The 14,970-nt window shown below is 43.1% G+C and overlaps 1 protein-coding gene across 1 annotated transcript in view; it reads right to left on the minus strand.

Moving 5' to 3' along the window:
- Positions 1-10,124: 10,124 nt before the first annotated feature.
- The window catches only part of LOC125686997 (unconventional myosin-Vb-like), a 90,037-nt gene continuing 85,191 nt past the window's right edge, over positions 10,125-14,970 (minus strand). Inside the window, 1 exon segment of the mRNA XM_048931708.1 lies at positions 10,125-10,775. Coding sequence (XP_048787665.1) covers positions 10,623-10,775 — 153 coding nt within the window. The 3' untranslated portion in view covers positions 10,125-10,622.

Raw genomic sequence — 14,970 nt, forward strand, 5'->3', positions numbered from 1 at the left:
AACGGGCAAGCACACTGCGCATGCGCGTGACGAACTAACAGTGTATATATATATTATAAATATATATATTATATATATTATACATTAGTATAAATTAAAATATTTATTTTTAATAATAATAACAATATTTTATTAACAAAATATATACTTTTAATTAGTTTAGATTTGCTATTATTATATATTATATAATATAATTATAAATATGTTTTTATTTTTTAATAATATTATATTTTTTATTAATTTATAATATTATTGCATTAATAAACAAATTTCTATTATTACATTATTTTATATTTTAATATATATAATATATAATATATATATTATACATATTTTTATAATTATTATATATTCACTAATAATATATTGTATTATATTTATGTATAATATTGTTTATATATAAAATTATTTACTTATATTTTTATTTCTATATTTTATTATTTTTTGTATTATTTATTTACACAATGTATACTTTTGTTTACTAAGCATATAATATTAAGTAACTATTTTATTAATATTAAGAAAATTACTAATATTAAGTATGTATATATATATAAACATAACATAATTATGTATTTCATATACATATTTAAATATGTTTTTATATATTTTAATAATACATACAATACATATTAATAATATATGTATTATTTTTATAGTATGTATAAATTTAACAATAAATAATTATTATTGATTGATAATTAATAATTTTATTTTATTTTTGTTTGACTTAATTAATTAATTAACTTAATTAATTTTAAAAAAAATAATAAGAAATCAAAAATTAAAAAAGGAAAAAAAATCCAATATTAATTTGGTAATCTATTAATATTAATATTCATAAACGTTTTAATTATAATTATTAGCTTTATTTTAAATTATTAATTAATCAATAAATTAATTGCACATGCGGAAAAAAAAAAAGAAAAACGCCCTGCAGTTCCGCTTTTTGGCCACAGGGTGGCAGCAGAGAGCAAGAAAAAAAAAATCCCTAAAAAAATAAAATAAAAAAAAAATCGTTGCAGTTCCGCTTTTTGGCCACAGGGTGGCAGCAGAGACCAAGGAAAAAAAATCGCTTAAAAAAATAATAAAAAATAATTGGTTGCAGTTCCGGTTTTTGGCCACAGGGTGGCAGCAGAGAGCAAGGAAAAAAAAATACCTTAAAAAAATAATAATAAAAAAATTGGTTGCAGTTCCGGTTTTTGGCCACAGGGTGGCAGCAGAGAGCAAGAAAAAAAAATCCCTAAAAAAAAAAATAAAAAAAAAATCGTTGCAGTTCCGCTTTTTGGCCACAGGGTGGCAGCAGAGAGCAAGGAAAAAAACCATAAAAAAATAAATTAAAAAAAAGTCGTTGCAGTTCCGATTTTTGGCCACAAGGTGGCAGCAGAGAGCAAGGAAAAAAAAATACCTTAAAAAAATTATAATAAAAAAATTGGTTGCAGTTCCGGTTTTTGGCCACAGGGTGGCAGCAGAGAGCAAGGAAAAAAAAATCCCCCAAAAAATAACTAAAAAAAAATTGGTTGCAGTTCCCGTTTTTGGCCACAAGGTGGCAGCAGAGAGCAAGGAAAAAAAAATACCTTAAAAAATAGTAATAAAAAAATTGGTTGCAGTTTTGGTTTTTGGCCACAGGGTGGCAGCAGAGAGCTAGGAAAAAAATCACTAAAAAAATAATAATAAAATAAATTGGTTGCAGTTCCGCTTTTTGGCCACAGGGTGGCAGCAGAGAGCAAGGAAAAAAAAATCCCCAGAAAAATAACTAAAAAAAAATTGGTTGCAGTTCCGGTTTTTGGCCACAGGGTGGCAGCAGAGACCAAGGAAAAAAAAATACCATAAAAAAATAAGAATAAAAAAATTGGTTGCAGTTCCGGCTTTTGACAGCAGAGAGCAAGAAAAAAAATCACTAAAAAATATAAAATAAAAATTAAATAAAACCAAATAAAACAAAAAAACAAAAAATAAAATAAATAAGAAAAAATAAAATACAACAAAATACCTTGAAATAAAAGCAGATAAAATAAAATAAAATAAAATCAGATAGAATAAAATGAATTAAATAATGAATAACATAATGACTGTTTGAATAATATAATATATGAATACATGAATAATATAATATGATATAATTATATAGTGATTATATAATATAATGAATAATGAATAATGAATAAAAATAAAATAAAAAAAAATGGTTGCAGTTCCGATTTTTGGCCACAAGGTAACAGCAGAGAGCAAGGAAAAAAAAATACCTTAAAAAATAGTAATAAAAAAATTGGTTGCAGTTTTGGTTTTTGGCCACAGGGTGGCAGCAGAGAGCTAGGAAAAAAATCACTAAAAAAATAATAATAAAATAAATTGGTTGCAGTTCCGCTTTTTGGCCACAGGGTGGCAGCAGAGAGCAAGGAAAAAAAAATACCTTAAAAAAATAAAAAATAAAAATTAAATAAAACCAAATAAAATAAAAAAATATAAAATATATAAGAAAAAATAAAATACAACAAAGTACCTTAAAATAAAAACATAAATTTAAATAAAATCCGATAGAATAAAATGAAATAAATAATGAATAATATAATGACTGTTTGAATAATATAACATAATATATGAATACATGAATAATATAATATGATATGATAATATAGTGATTATATAATATATTGAATAATTAATAATGAATAAATATAATATAAAAAAAATCGTTGCAGTTCCGCTTTTTGGCCACAAGGTGGCAGCAGAGACCAAGAAAAAAAATCCCCAAAAAATAACTAAAAAAAAATTGGTTGCAGTTCCGCTTTTTGGCCACAGGGTGGCAGCAGAGAGCAAGGAAAAAAAAAACCTTAAAAAATAATAATAAAAAAATTAGTTGCAGTTCCGGTTTTTGGCCACAGGGTGGCAGCAGAGAGCAAGGAAAAAAAAATACCTTAAAAAATAATAATAAAAAAATTGGTTGCAGTTCCGGTTTTTGGCCACAAGGTGGCAGCAGAGAGCAAGAAAAAAAAAAATCCGTAAAAAAATATAAAATAAAAATTAAATAAAACGAAATAAAATAAAAAAATATAAAATAAAATAAATAAGAAAAAATAAAATACAACAAAATATTTTAAAATAAAAACAGATAAAATAAAATAAAATCAGATAGAATAAAATGAAATAAATAAGGAATAATATAATGACTGTTTGAATAGTATTATATATGAATACTTGAGTAATATAATATGATATAATAATATAGTGTTTATATTTTATAACGATCAATGAATAAAAATAAATTAAAAAAAAGTCGTTGCAGTTCCGATTTTTGGCCACAGGGTGGCAGCAGAGAGCAAGGAAAAAAAATCCCTAGAAAAATAACTAAAAAAAAATTGGTTGCAGTTCCGCTTTTTGGCCACAGGGTGGCAGCAGAGAGCAAGAAATAAAAAAAAACACAAAAAAAAAATAAAATAAAAATTGGCTGCAGTTCCGATTTTTCGCCACAGGGTGGCAGCAGAGACCAAGGAAAAAAAAATACCATAAAAAATAATAATAAAAAAATTGGTTGCAGTTCCGGTTTTTGGCCACAGGGTGGCAGCAGAGAGCAAGAAAAAAAATCCCTAAAAAAATAAAATAAAAATGAAAATAAAATAAAATAAAATAAAATAAAATACAATAAAATGCAATAAAATAAAATCAGCTAAAATAAAATAAAATGAAATAAAATGAAATCAAAATATTAAAATAAAATAAAATAAAATAAAATAAAATAAAATAAAATAAAATAAAATAAAACAAAATAAAATAAAATAAAACAAAATAAAATAAAATAAAATAAAACAAAATAAAATAAAGTAAAATGAAATAAAATAAACTAAAATAATAAAATAAAATAAAATAAAATAAAATAAAATAAAATAAAATAAAACATGATAAAACAAAATAAAATAAGAAAAAATAAAATAAAATAAAATACTATGAAATAAATGACATGAAATGAAATAAAATGAAATAAAATGAAATGAAATAAAATAAATAGAAAAAAATAAATAAAAAATATTTAAAAAATAGAAAAATAGAAAAAGAAAACGTACGAAATTAAAAAAATCGTTGAAAAATAAAATAATAAAAAAAATCAAAAATGAAAAAGATTCAAAAATTAAAAAGGGAAAGAAATTAAAAAATAAACAGTAAAAAAGTAAGAAATAAAAAATGAAAAATAAAATTGAAAATAAAAATTGAAAATTGAACATTGAAAAATAAAAATTACAAATTAAATATTAAAAATTGAAAATTAAAAATTAAAAATCAAAAATTAAAATTAAAAATTGAAAATTAAAAATTAAAATTTAAAAATCCAAAATTAAAAATTAAAAATTAAAATTTAATAAAGATTACAAATTAAATATTAAAAATTAAAAATTGAAAATTAAAAATTAAAATTTAATAAATAAAGATTACAAATTAAATTAAAAATTAAAAATTGAAAATTAAATATTAAATATTAAATATTAAATATTAAAATTAAAAATCAAAAATTAAGAATCGAAAATTGAAAATTAAAAATTAGAAATTGAAAATTAAAATTTTAAAATCAAACATTAAAAATTAAAAATCAAAAATTAAAAATTGAAAATTGAAAATTAAAAATTAAAAATTGAAAATTGAAAATTAAAAATTAAAAATTAAAAATTAAAATCAAACATTAAAAATTAAAAATTGAAAATTGAAAATTAAAAATTAAAAATTGAAAATTGAAATATAAAAATTAAAAATTAAAAATTAAAAATTAAAAATCAAACATTAAAAATTAAAAATTGAAAATTAAAAAATAAAAATTAAAAATTAAAAATTAAAAATTGAAAATTGAAAATTGAAAATTGAAAATTGAAAATTAAAAATTAAATATTAAAAATTAAAAATTAAAAATTAAAAATTAAAAATCAAAAATTAAATATTAAAAATTAATCAAAGTAAAGAAAGAAAAGAATCAAAAATCAAACAATAAGAACTGAAGAATCAACATAAAAAAGAGAAATAAAAGGAAAAAAGAAAAAAAAAAGAAAAAGAAACGAAAATAGAAAATGAAAAAATGAAACTAAAATGAAATGAAAATTAATAATAAAAATAAAAATGAGTGAAAAATAAAAGAGCAGGAAAATAAAAAAAAAGGACGAAAAAATGACAAAATGACAGAAAATCCAATAAAAAGGAAAACAGGGAAAATGTGGGGCTCTGTGGGGCACTGATGGGGCACAGGTCACTTGTGGGGCGCTGTGGGTCACTTGTGGGTCAGTTATGGGGCTCTATGGGTCACTTGTGGGGCGCTGATGTGTGAGTTATGGGTCACTTGTGGGGCACTGTGGATCAGTTATGGGTCACAGGAAAACCGTAGGGCTCTTAGGGGTCACTTGTGGGTCACATGTAGGGCACTTGTGGGTCACTTATGGGGCGCTGATGAGTCACTTATGGGTCACTTGTGGGTTTCTTGTGGGGCACAGGTCACTTGTGGGGCTCTATGGGGCACTTGTGGGGCACTTATGGGGCACTTGTGGGGCACTTGTGGGGCACTTGTGGGTCACAGATGACTTGTGGGGCTGTATGCATCACTTATGGGGCACTTGTGGGGCACTTATAGGACACTCACTTGTGGGGCACTTGTGGGGCTCTATGGGTCACTTGTGGGGCACAGGTCAACTGTGGGGCTCTATGGGTCACTTGTGGGGCACTTCTGGGGCACTTGTGGGGCACAGGTGACTTGTGGGGCACTTATGGGTCACTTGTGGGGCACTTGTGGGGCACTGGTCACTTGTGGGGCTCTATGGGTCACTTGTGGGGGGCTGTGGGTCAGTTATGGGTCAGTTATGGGTCACTTGTGGGGCACATATGGGTCTTTGCTGTGCCTCTTGTGGGTCACTTAGGGGTCACTTGTGGGCCTCTATGGGTCACTTGTGGGGCGCTGTGGGTCCCTGTTGTGCCACTTGTGGGTCACTTGTGGGTCACAGGTGACTTGTGGGGCTCTATGGGTCACTTGTGGGGCACTTGTGGGGCACTGGTCACTTGTGGGACTCTATGGGTCACTTGTGGGGCCCTTGTGGGGCACTAAGGGGTCACTTGTGGGGCTCTATGGGTCACTTGTGGGGCACTTATGGGTTACTTGTGGGGCACTTGTGGGACACTTGTTGGGCAAAGGTCACTTGTTGGGCAAAGGTCACTTGTGGGGCGCTGATGTGTTACTTATGGGGCACTTGTGGGTCACAGGTGACTTGTGGGGCTGTATGCGTTACTTATGGGGCACTTATGGGTCACTTGTGGGGCATCTGTGGGGCTCTTTGCATCACTTATGGGGCACTTGTGGGGCACTTATACAGCACTCATTTGTGGGGCACTTAGTGGTCACTTGTGGGGCTCCATGGGTCACTTGTGGGGCACTTCTGGGTCACTCAGTGGTCACTTGTGGGTCACAGGTCACTTGTGGGGCACTCTGGGTCACTTGTGGGGCACTTGTGGGGCACTTATGGGGCTCAATGAGTCACTTATGGGGCACTTGTGGGGCTGTGGTAGGGCACTTGTGGGACCCAGATCACTTGTGGGTCACTTGTGGGTCGCTGCTGTGTCACTTATGGGGCACTTGTGGGGCACTTAGGAGCCACTTGTGGGGCACTTATGGGGCACTGCTTTGTCACTTGTGGGTCACTTGTGGGGCACTGGGGGGCACTTGTGGGTCTGAGGTGGGTCACTTGTGGGGCAGTGGGGGGGCACTTGTGGGTCATAGGTCCCTTGTGGGGCTGTATGCGTCACTTATGGGTCACTTGTGGGGCACAGGTGACTTGTGGGGCGCTGTGGGTCACTTGTGGGGCACTGGGGGGCACTTGTGGGGCACAGGTCACATATGGGGCTGTATGGGTAACTTGTAGGGTGCTTGTGGGTCACTTAGGGGTCACTTGTGGGGCACTTGTGGGTCACAGGTCACACGTGGGGCTCTATGGGTCACTTATGGGTCACTTGTGGGGCACTTGTGGGGCAGAGGTCACTTGTGGGGCTCTATGGGTCACTTATGGGGCACTTGTGGGTCACAGTTCACTTGTGGGGCTGTATGGGTGACTTGTGGGGCACTTGTGGGGCACTTGTGGGTGACTTGTGGGGCACTGGGGGGCACTTGTGGGGCACAGGTGACTTGTGGGGCGCTGTGGGTCACTTGTGGGGCTCCATGGGTCACTTGTGGGGCACTTGTGGGGCACTTGTGGGGCGCTGATGTGTCACTTATGGGGCACTTGTGGGGCACAGGTGACTTGTGGGGCTCTATGGCTCACTTATGGGGCACTTGTGGGGCGCTGTGGGTGACAGGTGACTTGTGGGGCTGTATACGTCACTTATGGGGCACTTGTGGGGCACTTGTGGGTCACAGGTCACTTGTGGGTCACTTGTGGGGCACTTGTGGGTCACTTGTGGGTCAGTTGTGGGGCACTTGTGGGGCACTGATGTGTCACTTATGGGTCACTTGTGGGGCACTTGTGGGGCACTTGTGGGGCACTTGTGGGGCACTGGGGGGCACTTGTGGGGCACTTGTGGGGCACACAGCACTGCATAGAGCCCATAGGACGCCATAAGACCCCATAGGACTCCATGAGACCCCATATGACCCCATAGGACCCGATAGGACCCCATAGGACCCCATGAGACCCCATAGGAGTGCATGAGAGCCCATAAGACCCCATAGGGCCCCATAGGACCCCATAGGACCCCTTAAGACCCCATAAAACCCCATGAGACCCCATAGGACCCTATTGGACCCTATAAGACTCCATGAGACCCCATAGGACCCCATAAGACCCCATAGGACCCCATAAGATCCACTGGACCCCATAAGATCCCATAAGACCCCTTAAGACCCCATAAGACCCCATAGGATCCCACAGGACCCCATGAGACCCCATAAGACCCAATTAGACCCCATGAGATCCCATAGAAGCTCACAGGACCCCATAGGAACCCATAAGACCCCACAGGACCCCATAGGACCCAATGAGACCCCATAGGACCCCATATAACCCCATAGGACTCCATAGGACCCCATAGGACCCCATAAGACCCCATAAGACCCCATAGGACCCCATAAGACCCCATAAGACCCCATAGGACTCCATGGAACCCTATGAGACCCCATAGGACCCCATAAGAGCCCATAGGAGTCCATAGGAGTCCATGAGACACCATAAGACCCCATAGGACCCCATAAGAGCCCATAAGACCCCACAGGACCCCATAAGACTGCATACGACCCCATAGGACCCCATAAGACTCCACAGGACCCCATAGGACCCCATAAGACCCCATAGGACCCCATAGGACCCCATAAGACCCTATAAGACCCCATAAGACCCCATAGGACCCCATAAATCCCCCATAGGACCCCATAGGACGCCATAGGACTCCATAGAACCCTATGAGACCCCATAGGACCCCATGAGAGCCCATAAGACCCCATAGGACCCCATAAGACCCTAGGAGAGCCCATAAGACCCCATAAGACCCCACAGAATCCCCTATGACCCTATGAGACCCCATAAGACCCTATGAGACCCCATAGAACCCCATGGGACCCCATAAGACCCCTTTGGACCCTATTGGACCCTATAAGACTCCATGAGACACCACAGGACCCCATAAGACCCCATGAGACCCCCCAGGACCCCATAAGACCCTATAAGACCCCATAAGACCCCATAAGACCCCATAGGACCCCATAGGACCCAATGAGACCCTATAGGACCCCATAGGACCCCATAGGACTCCTTAAGAGCCCATAGGAGTCCATAGGACCCCATAAGACCCCATAGGACCCCATAAGACCCCATAGGACTCCATAGAACCCCATAAGACCCCATAGGACCCCATGAGAGCCCATAAGACCCCATAAGACCCCATAAGACCCTATGAGAGCCCATAGGACCCCATAGGACTCCATGAAACCCCATACGACCCCATAAGACCCCGTAAGACTCTATAAGACACAATGAGGCCCCATAAGAGTCCATAAGGACCCCATGAGACCCCATAGGACCCCATAAGACCCCATAGCACCCCATAGGACCCCATAGGACACCATAAGACCCCATAGGACCCCATAGAACCGCATAAGACCCCATAAGACCCCAAAAGACTCCATAGGACCCCATAAAACCCTATAAGACTCCATGAGACCCCATAGGCCTCCTAGGGCCCCATAAGACCCCATAGGACCCTATAAGACCCCACAGAACCCCATATGACCTAATGAGACCCCATAGAACCCCCCAGGACCCCATAAAACCCCATAAGAGCCCATAGGACCCCACAGGACCCCATAAGACCCTATAAAAGCCCATAAGACCCTATGACACCCCATAGGACCCCATAAGACCCCATAGGACCCCATAAGACCCCATGAGACCCCATAGGACCCCATATAACCCCATAGGACCCCATAGGACCCCATAGGACCCCATAGGACCCCATAAGACCCCACAGGAACCTATGAGACCCCATAGGACTCCATGAGATCCCACATGACCTCATAGGATCCCATAGGAACCCATGGGACCCCATAAGACCCCATAGGACCCCATAGAAGCTCGTAGGACCCCATAGAACCCCATAAGACCCCATGAGACCCCATAGAATCCCATGGGACCCCATAGGACCCCATACGACCCCATGAGACCCCATAAGACCCCAAAGGACCCCATAAGACCCCATGAGACCCCATAAGACCCCATAGGACCCCACAGGACCCCATGAGACCCCATAGGACCCCATAAGACCCCATAGGACCCCATAAGACCCCATAAGACCCCATAGGACCCCATAGAACCGCATAAGACCCCATAAGACCCCATAAGAAACCATAGGAACCCATGAGACCCCATAGGACCCTACAGAACCCCATGAGACCCCATAGGACCCTATGAGACCCCATAAGACCCCATAAGACCCCATAGGACCCCATAAGACCTCATACAACCCCATAAGACCCCATAGGACACCATAAGACCCCACAGGACCCCATAGGACTCCATAAAACCCCATAGGACCCCATAGGACCCCTTAAGCCCCCACAGGACCCCATAGGACCCCATAGGACCCCATAAGACCCCATAGGAACACATGAGACCCCATAAGAGTCCATAGGGTTTTTATAGGGCCTTTAGGCTCAGATGCGGACGAGGAAGTGGAGGCGCAGCGCAGGGGGGATGGGGACCCCATAGGAACACAGGAGACCCCATAAGACCCCATAGGACCCCATAAGACCCCATAAGAGCCCATAGGACCCCATAGGAACACAGGAGACCCCATAAGAGCCCATAAGAGCCCATAAGACCCCACAGGACCCCATAGGACCCCATAGAAACACATGAGACCCCATAAGAGTCCATAGGGTTTTTATAGGGCCTTTGGGCTCAGATGCGGACGAGGAAGTGGAGGCGCAGCGCAGGGGGGATGGGGACCCCATAAGACCCCATAGGACCCCATAAGACCCCACAGGACCCCATAGGACCCCATAGGACCCCATAGGAACACATGAGACCCCATAAGAGCCCATAGGACCCCATAGACCCCATAGGAACACATGAGACCCCATAAGAGTCCATCTGGTTTTTATAGGGCCTTTGGGCTCAGACGCGGACCAGGAAGTGGAGGCGCAGCACAGGCGGGATGGGGACGGCGTCCAGCGGGACGGAGGACGGGTTGTAGGGGATCTGCAGCGGGAAGCAGCGCCGCGTGTCCAGCAGCAGCTCTGCGGGGTCACCGCGATCCTTTAGGGTCGCCTGCGGGAAGGAAGGGGGGCAACAACACCTCAAAACCCCATAGGGCACCAGGAGACCCCATAAGAACCCATAGAGCCCATAAAACCCTATAAAACCCCATAAGATCCCATAAGACCCCATAAGACCCTATAAGACCCTATAAGACCCCATTAGACTCCATAAGACCCTATAAGACCCCATAAGATTCCATAGGGCCCCATAAAACCCCATGAGACCCCATAAGACCCTATAGAGCCCATAAAACCCCACAAGACCCCATAAGACCCTATAAGACCCTATAAGACCACATAAGAGCCCATAAGAACCCATAAGACCCCATAAGACCCCATAAGACGCCATAAGACCCCATAGAGCCCATAAGGCCCTATAGAGCCCATAAGACCACATAGAGATGTATAAGACCCCATAAGATCCCATAAGACCCCATAAGTCCTCACAAGATCCCATAAGACCCCATAAGACCCCATAAGATTCCATAAGACCCCATAAGATCCCATAGGGCCCCATAAAACCTTGTAAGACCCCATAGAGCCCCATAAGACCCCATAAGACCCCATAAGACCCCATAAGACACCATCAGATGCCATAAGACCCCATACAACCCATAAAACCCCATAAGATCCCATAAGACCCCATAGAGCCCATAAGACCCCATAGAGCCCATAAGACCCCATAGAGCCCATGAGACCCCATAGAGCCCATGAGACCCCATAAGACCCCATGAGATCCCATAGGGCCCCATAAGACCCCATAAAACCCCATAAGACCCCATAAGACCCCATGAGACCCCATAAACCCCACAGGACCCCATAAGACCCCATAAGAACCCATAAGACCCCATAGGACCCCATAGAGCCCCATAGGACCCCATAAAGCCCCACAGGACCCCCCCCGACCCTATAAACCCCCCCTGACCCTATAAACCCCAACCCTGACCCTATAAGCCCCCCTGACCCTATAAGACCCCTGACCCTATAATCCCCCTGACCCTATAAGCTGACCCTATAAGCGCCCCCTGACCCTATAACCCCCCTGACCCTATAACCCCCCTGACCCTATAACCCCAACCCTGACCCTATAACCCCCCCCCTGACCCTATAAGACTCCTGACCCTATAAGCCCCAACCCTGACCCTATAACCCCCCCCTGACCCTATAAGCTGACCCTATAAACCCCCCTGACCCTATAACCCCCCCCGACCCTATAAGACCCCTGACCCTATAAGCCCCAACCCTGACCCTATAACCCCCCTGATCCTATAAACCCCCCCTGACCCTATAACCCCCCTGACCCTATAACCCCCCTGACCCTATAACCCCCCCCGACCCTATAAGACCCCTGACCCTATAAGCCCCAACCCTGACCCTATAACCCCCCTGATCCTATAACCCCCCCGACCCTATAAGACCCCTGACCCTATAACTCCCCCTGACCCTATAAGACCCCCCTGATCCTTTAAGACCTCCCTGACCCTATAAGACCTGGCTGACCCTATAAGCCCCCCTGACCCTATAAACCCCCCTGACCCTATAACCCCCCCGACCCTATAAGACCCCTGACCCTATAACCCCAATGCTGACCCTATAACCCCCCCTGACCCTATAAGCCTCACCTCTGACCCTATAACCCCCCCCATGACCCTATAAACCCCCCTGACCCTATAAACCCCCCTGACCCTATAACCCCCCCGACCCTATAAGACCCCTGACCCTATAACCCCAATGCTGACCCTATAACCCCCCCTGACCCTATAAGCCTCACCTCTGACCCTATAAGCCCCCCTGACCCTATAAACTGACCCTATAACCCCCCTGACCCTATAAGACCCCTGACCCTATAACCCCCCCTGACCCTATAACCCCCCTGACCCTATAAACCCCCCTGACCCTATAAGCCCCCCCTGACCCTATAAGACCACCCCCGACCCTATAAACCCCCTGACCCTATAAGACCTGGCTGACCCTATAACCCCCCCTGACCCTATAACCCCCCCTGACCCTATAAACCCCCCCTGACCCTATAAGACCCCTGACCCTATAAGACCCCTGACCCTACAAACCCCAGTCCTGACCCTATAAACCCCCTGACCCTATAAACCCCCCCTGACCCTATAAGACCCCTGACCCTATAAACAACAACCCTGACCCTATAACCCCCCCTGACCCTATAAGCCCCAACCCTGACCCTATAAGACCCCATAAGACCCTATAAGCCCCCCTGACCCTATAAGACCACCCTGACCCTATAACCCCCCTGACCCTATAAGACCCCTGACCCTATAACCCCCCCCCCGACCCTATAAGACCCCTGACCCTATAACCCCCCCCGACCCTATAAGACCCCTGACCCTATAAGCTGACCCTATAAACCCCCCTGACCCTATAATACCCCTGACCCTATAAACCCCCCTGACCCTATAACCCCTGATCCTATAAAAGCTCCCTGACCCTATAAGACCCAACCCTGACCCTATAACCCCCCCTGACCCTATAACCCCCCCTGACCCTATAACCCCCCTGACCCTATAAGCCCCCCCTGACCCTATAACCCCCCTGACCCTGTAAGACCCCCTGACCCTATAAGACCCCTGACCCTATAACCCCCCCTGACCCTATAAGCTGACCCTATAAGAACCCTGACCCTATAAGCTGACCCTATAAACCCCCCCCTGACCCTATAACCCCCCCTGATCCTATAACCCCCCCTGACCCTATAAACGCCCTCTGACCCTATAACACCTGGCTGACCCTATAAGACCCCTGACCCTATAACCCCCCTGACCCTATAAGCTGACCCTATAAGAACCCTGACCCTATAAGCTGACCCTATAAACCCCCCCCTGACCCTATAACCCCCCCTGACCCTATAAGACCCCCCTGACCCTATAACCCCCCTGACCCTATAAGACCCCCTGACCCTATAAGACCCCTGACCCTATAAACCCCCCTGACCCTATAAGCATCACCCTATAAGACCTGGCTGACCCTATAAGCGGCCCCTGACCCTATAAGCCCCCCTTGACCCTATAAACCCCCCTGACCCTATAAGACCCCAGACCCTATAACCCCCCAGACCCTATAAGCTGACCCTATAAACCCCCCCTGACCCTATAAGCCCCCTGACCCTATAACTCCCCCTGACCCTATAAGACCCCCTGACCCTATAAGACCCCTGACCCTATAAGACCCCTGACCCTACAAACCCCAGTCCTGACCCTATAAACCCCCCTGACCCTATAAGACCCCTGACCCTATAAGACCCCCCTGACCCTATAAGACCCCTGACCCTATAAGACCCCCCCTGACCCTATAACTCCCCCTGACCCTATAACCCCCCTGACCCTATAAGACCCCTGACCCTATAAGACCCCACTGACCCTATAAGCTGACCCTATAAGCGCCCCCTGACCCTATAACCCCCCTGACCCTATAAGCCCCAACCCTGACCCTATAAGCCCCCTGTGACCCTATAAGCGGGCCCCTGACCCTATAAGCCTGACCCTATAAACCCCAACCCTGACCCTATAAACCCCCCTGACCCTATAAACCCCAACCCTGACCCTATAAGACCCCCTGACCCTGTAAGACCCCTGACCCTATAAGCCTCACCCTATAACACTCCCCTGACCCTATAACCCCCCCTGACCCTATAAGCCTCACCCTATAACCCCCCCTGACCCTATAAGACCCCCTGACCCTATAACCCCCCCCTGACCCTATAAATCCCCCGACCCTATAAGACCCCTGACCCTATAACCCCCCTGACCCTATAAAAGCCCCCTGACCCTATAACCCCAACCCTGACCCTATAAGCCTCACCTCTGACCCTATAAACCCCCCCATACCCTATAAGACCCCTGACCCTATAAACCCCCCCTGACCCTATAAGCCCCCTGACCCTATAAGACCCCTGACCCTATAAGACCTGGCTGACCCTATATGACCCCAACCCTGACCCTATAAGACCCCCTGACCCTATAAACCCCCCTGACCCTATAAAACCCCCTGACCCTATAAGACCTTCCTGACCCTATAACCCCCCTGACCCTATAACCCCCCTGACCCTATAAGCCCCCTGACCCTATAAGCTGACCCTATAAGACCCCCTGACCCTATAACCCCAACCCTGACCCTATAACCCCCCCCTGACCCTATAAGCTGCCCCCATAAGCGGCCCCCCCGGCCCCATAATGCAC

Source organism: Lagopus muta, chromosome Z (assembly GCF_023343835.1).
Source record: "Lagopus muta isolate bLagMut1 chromosome Z, bLagMut1 primary, whole genome shotgun sequence".
Taxonomy (NCBI): domain Eukaryota; kingdom Metazoa; phylum Chordata; class Aves; order Galliformes; family Phasianidae; genus Lagopus; species Lagopus muta.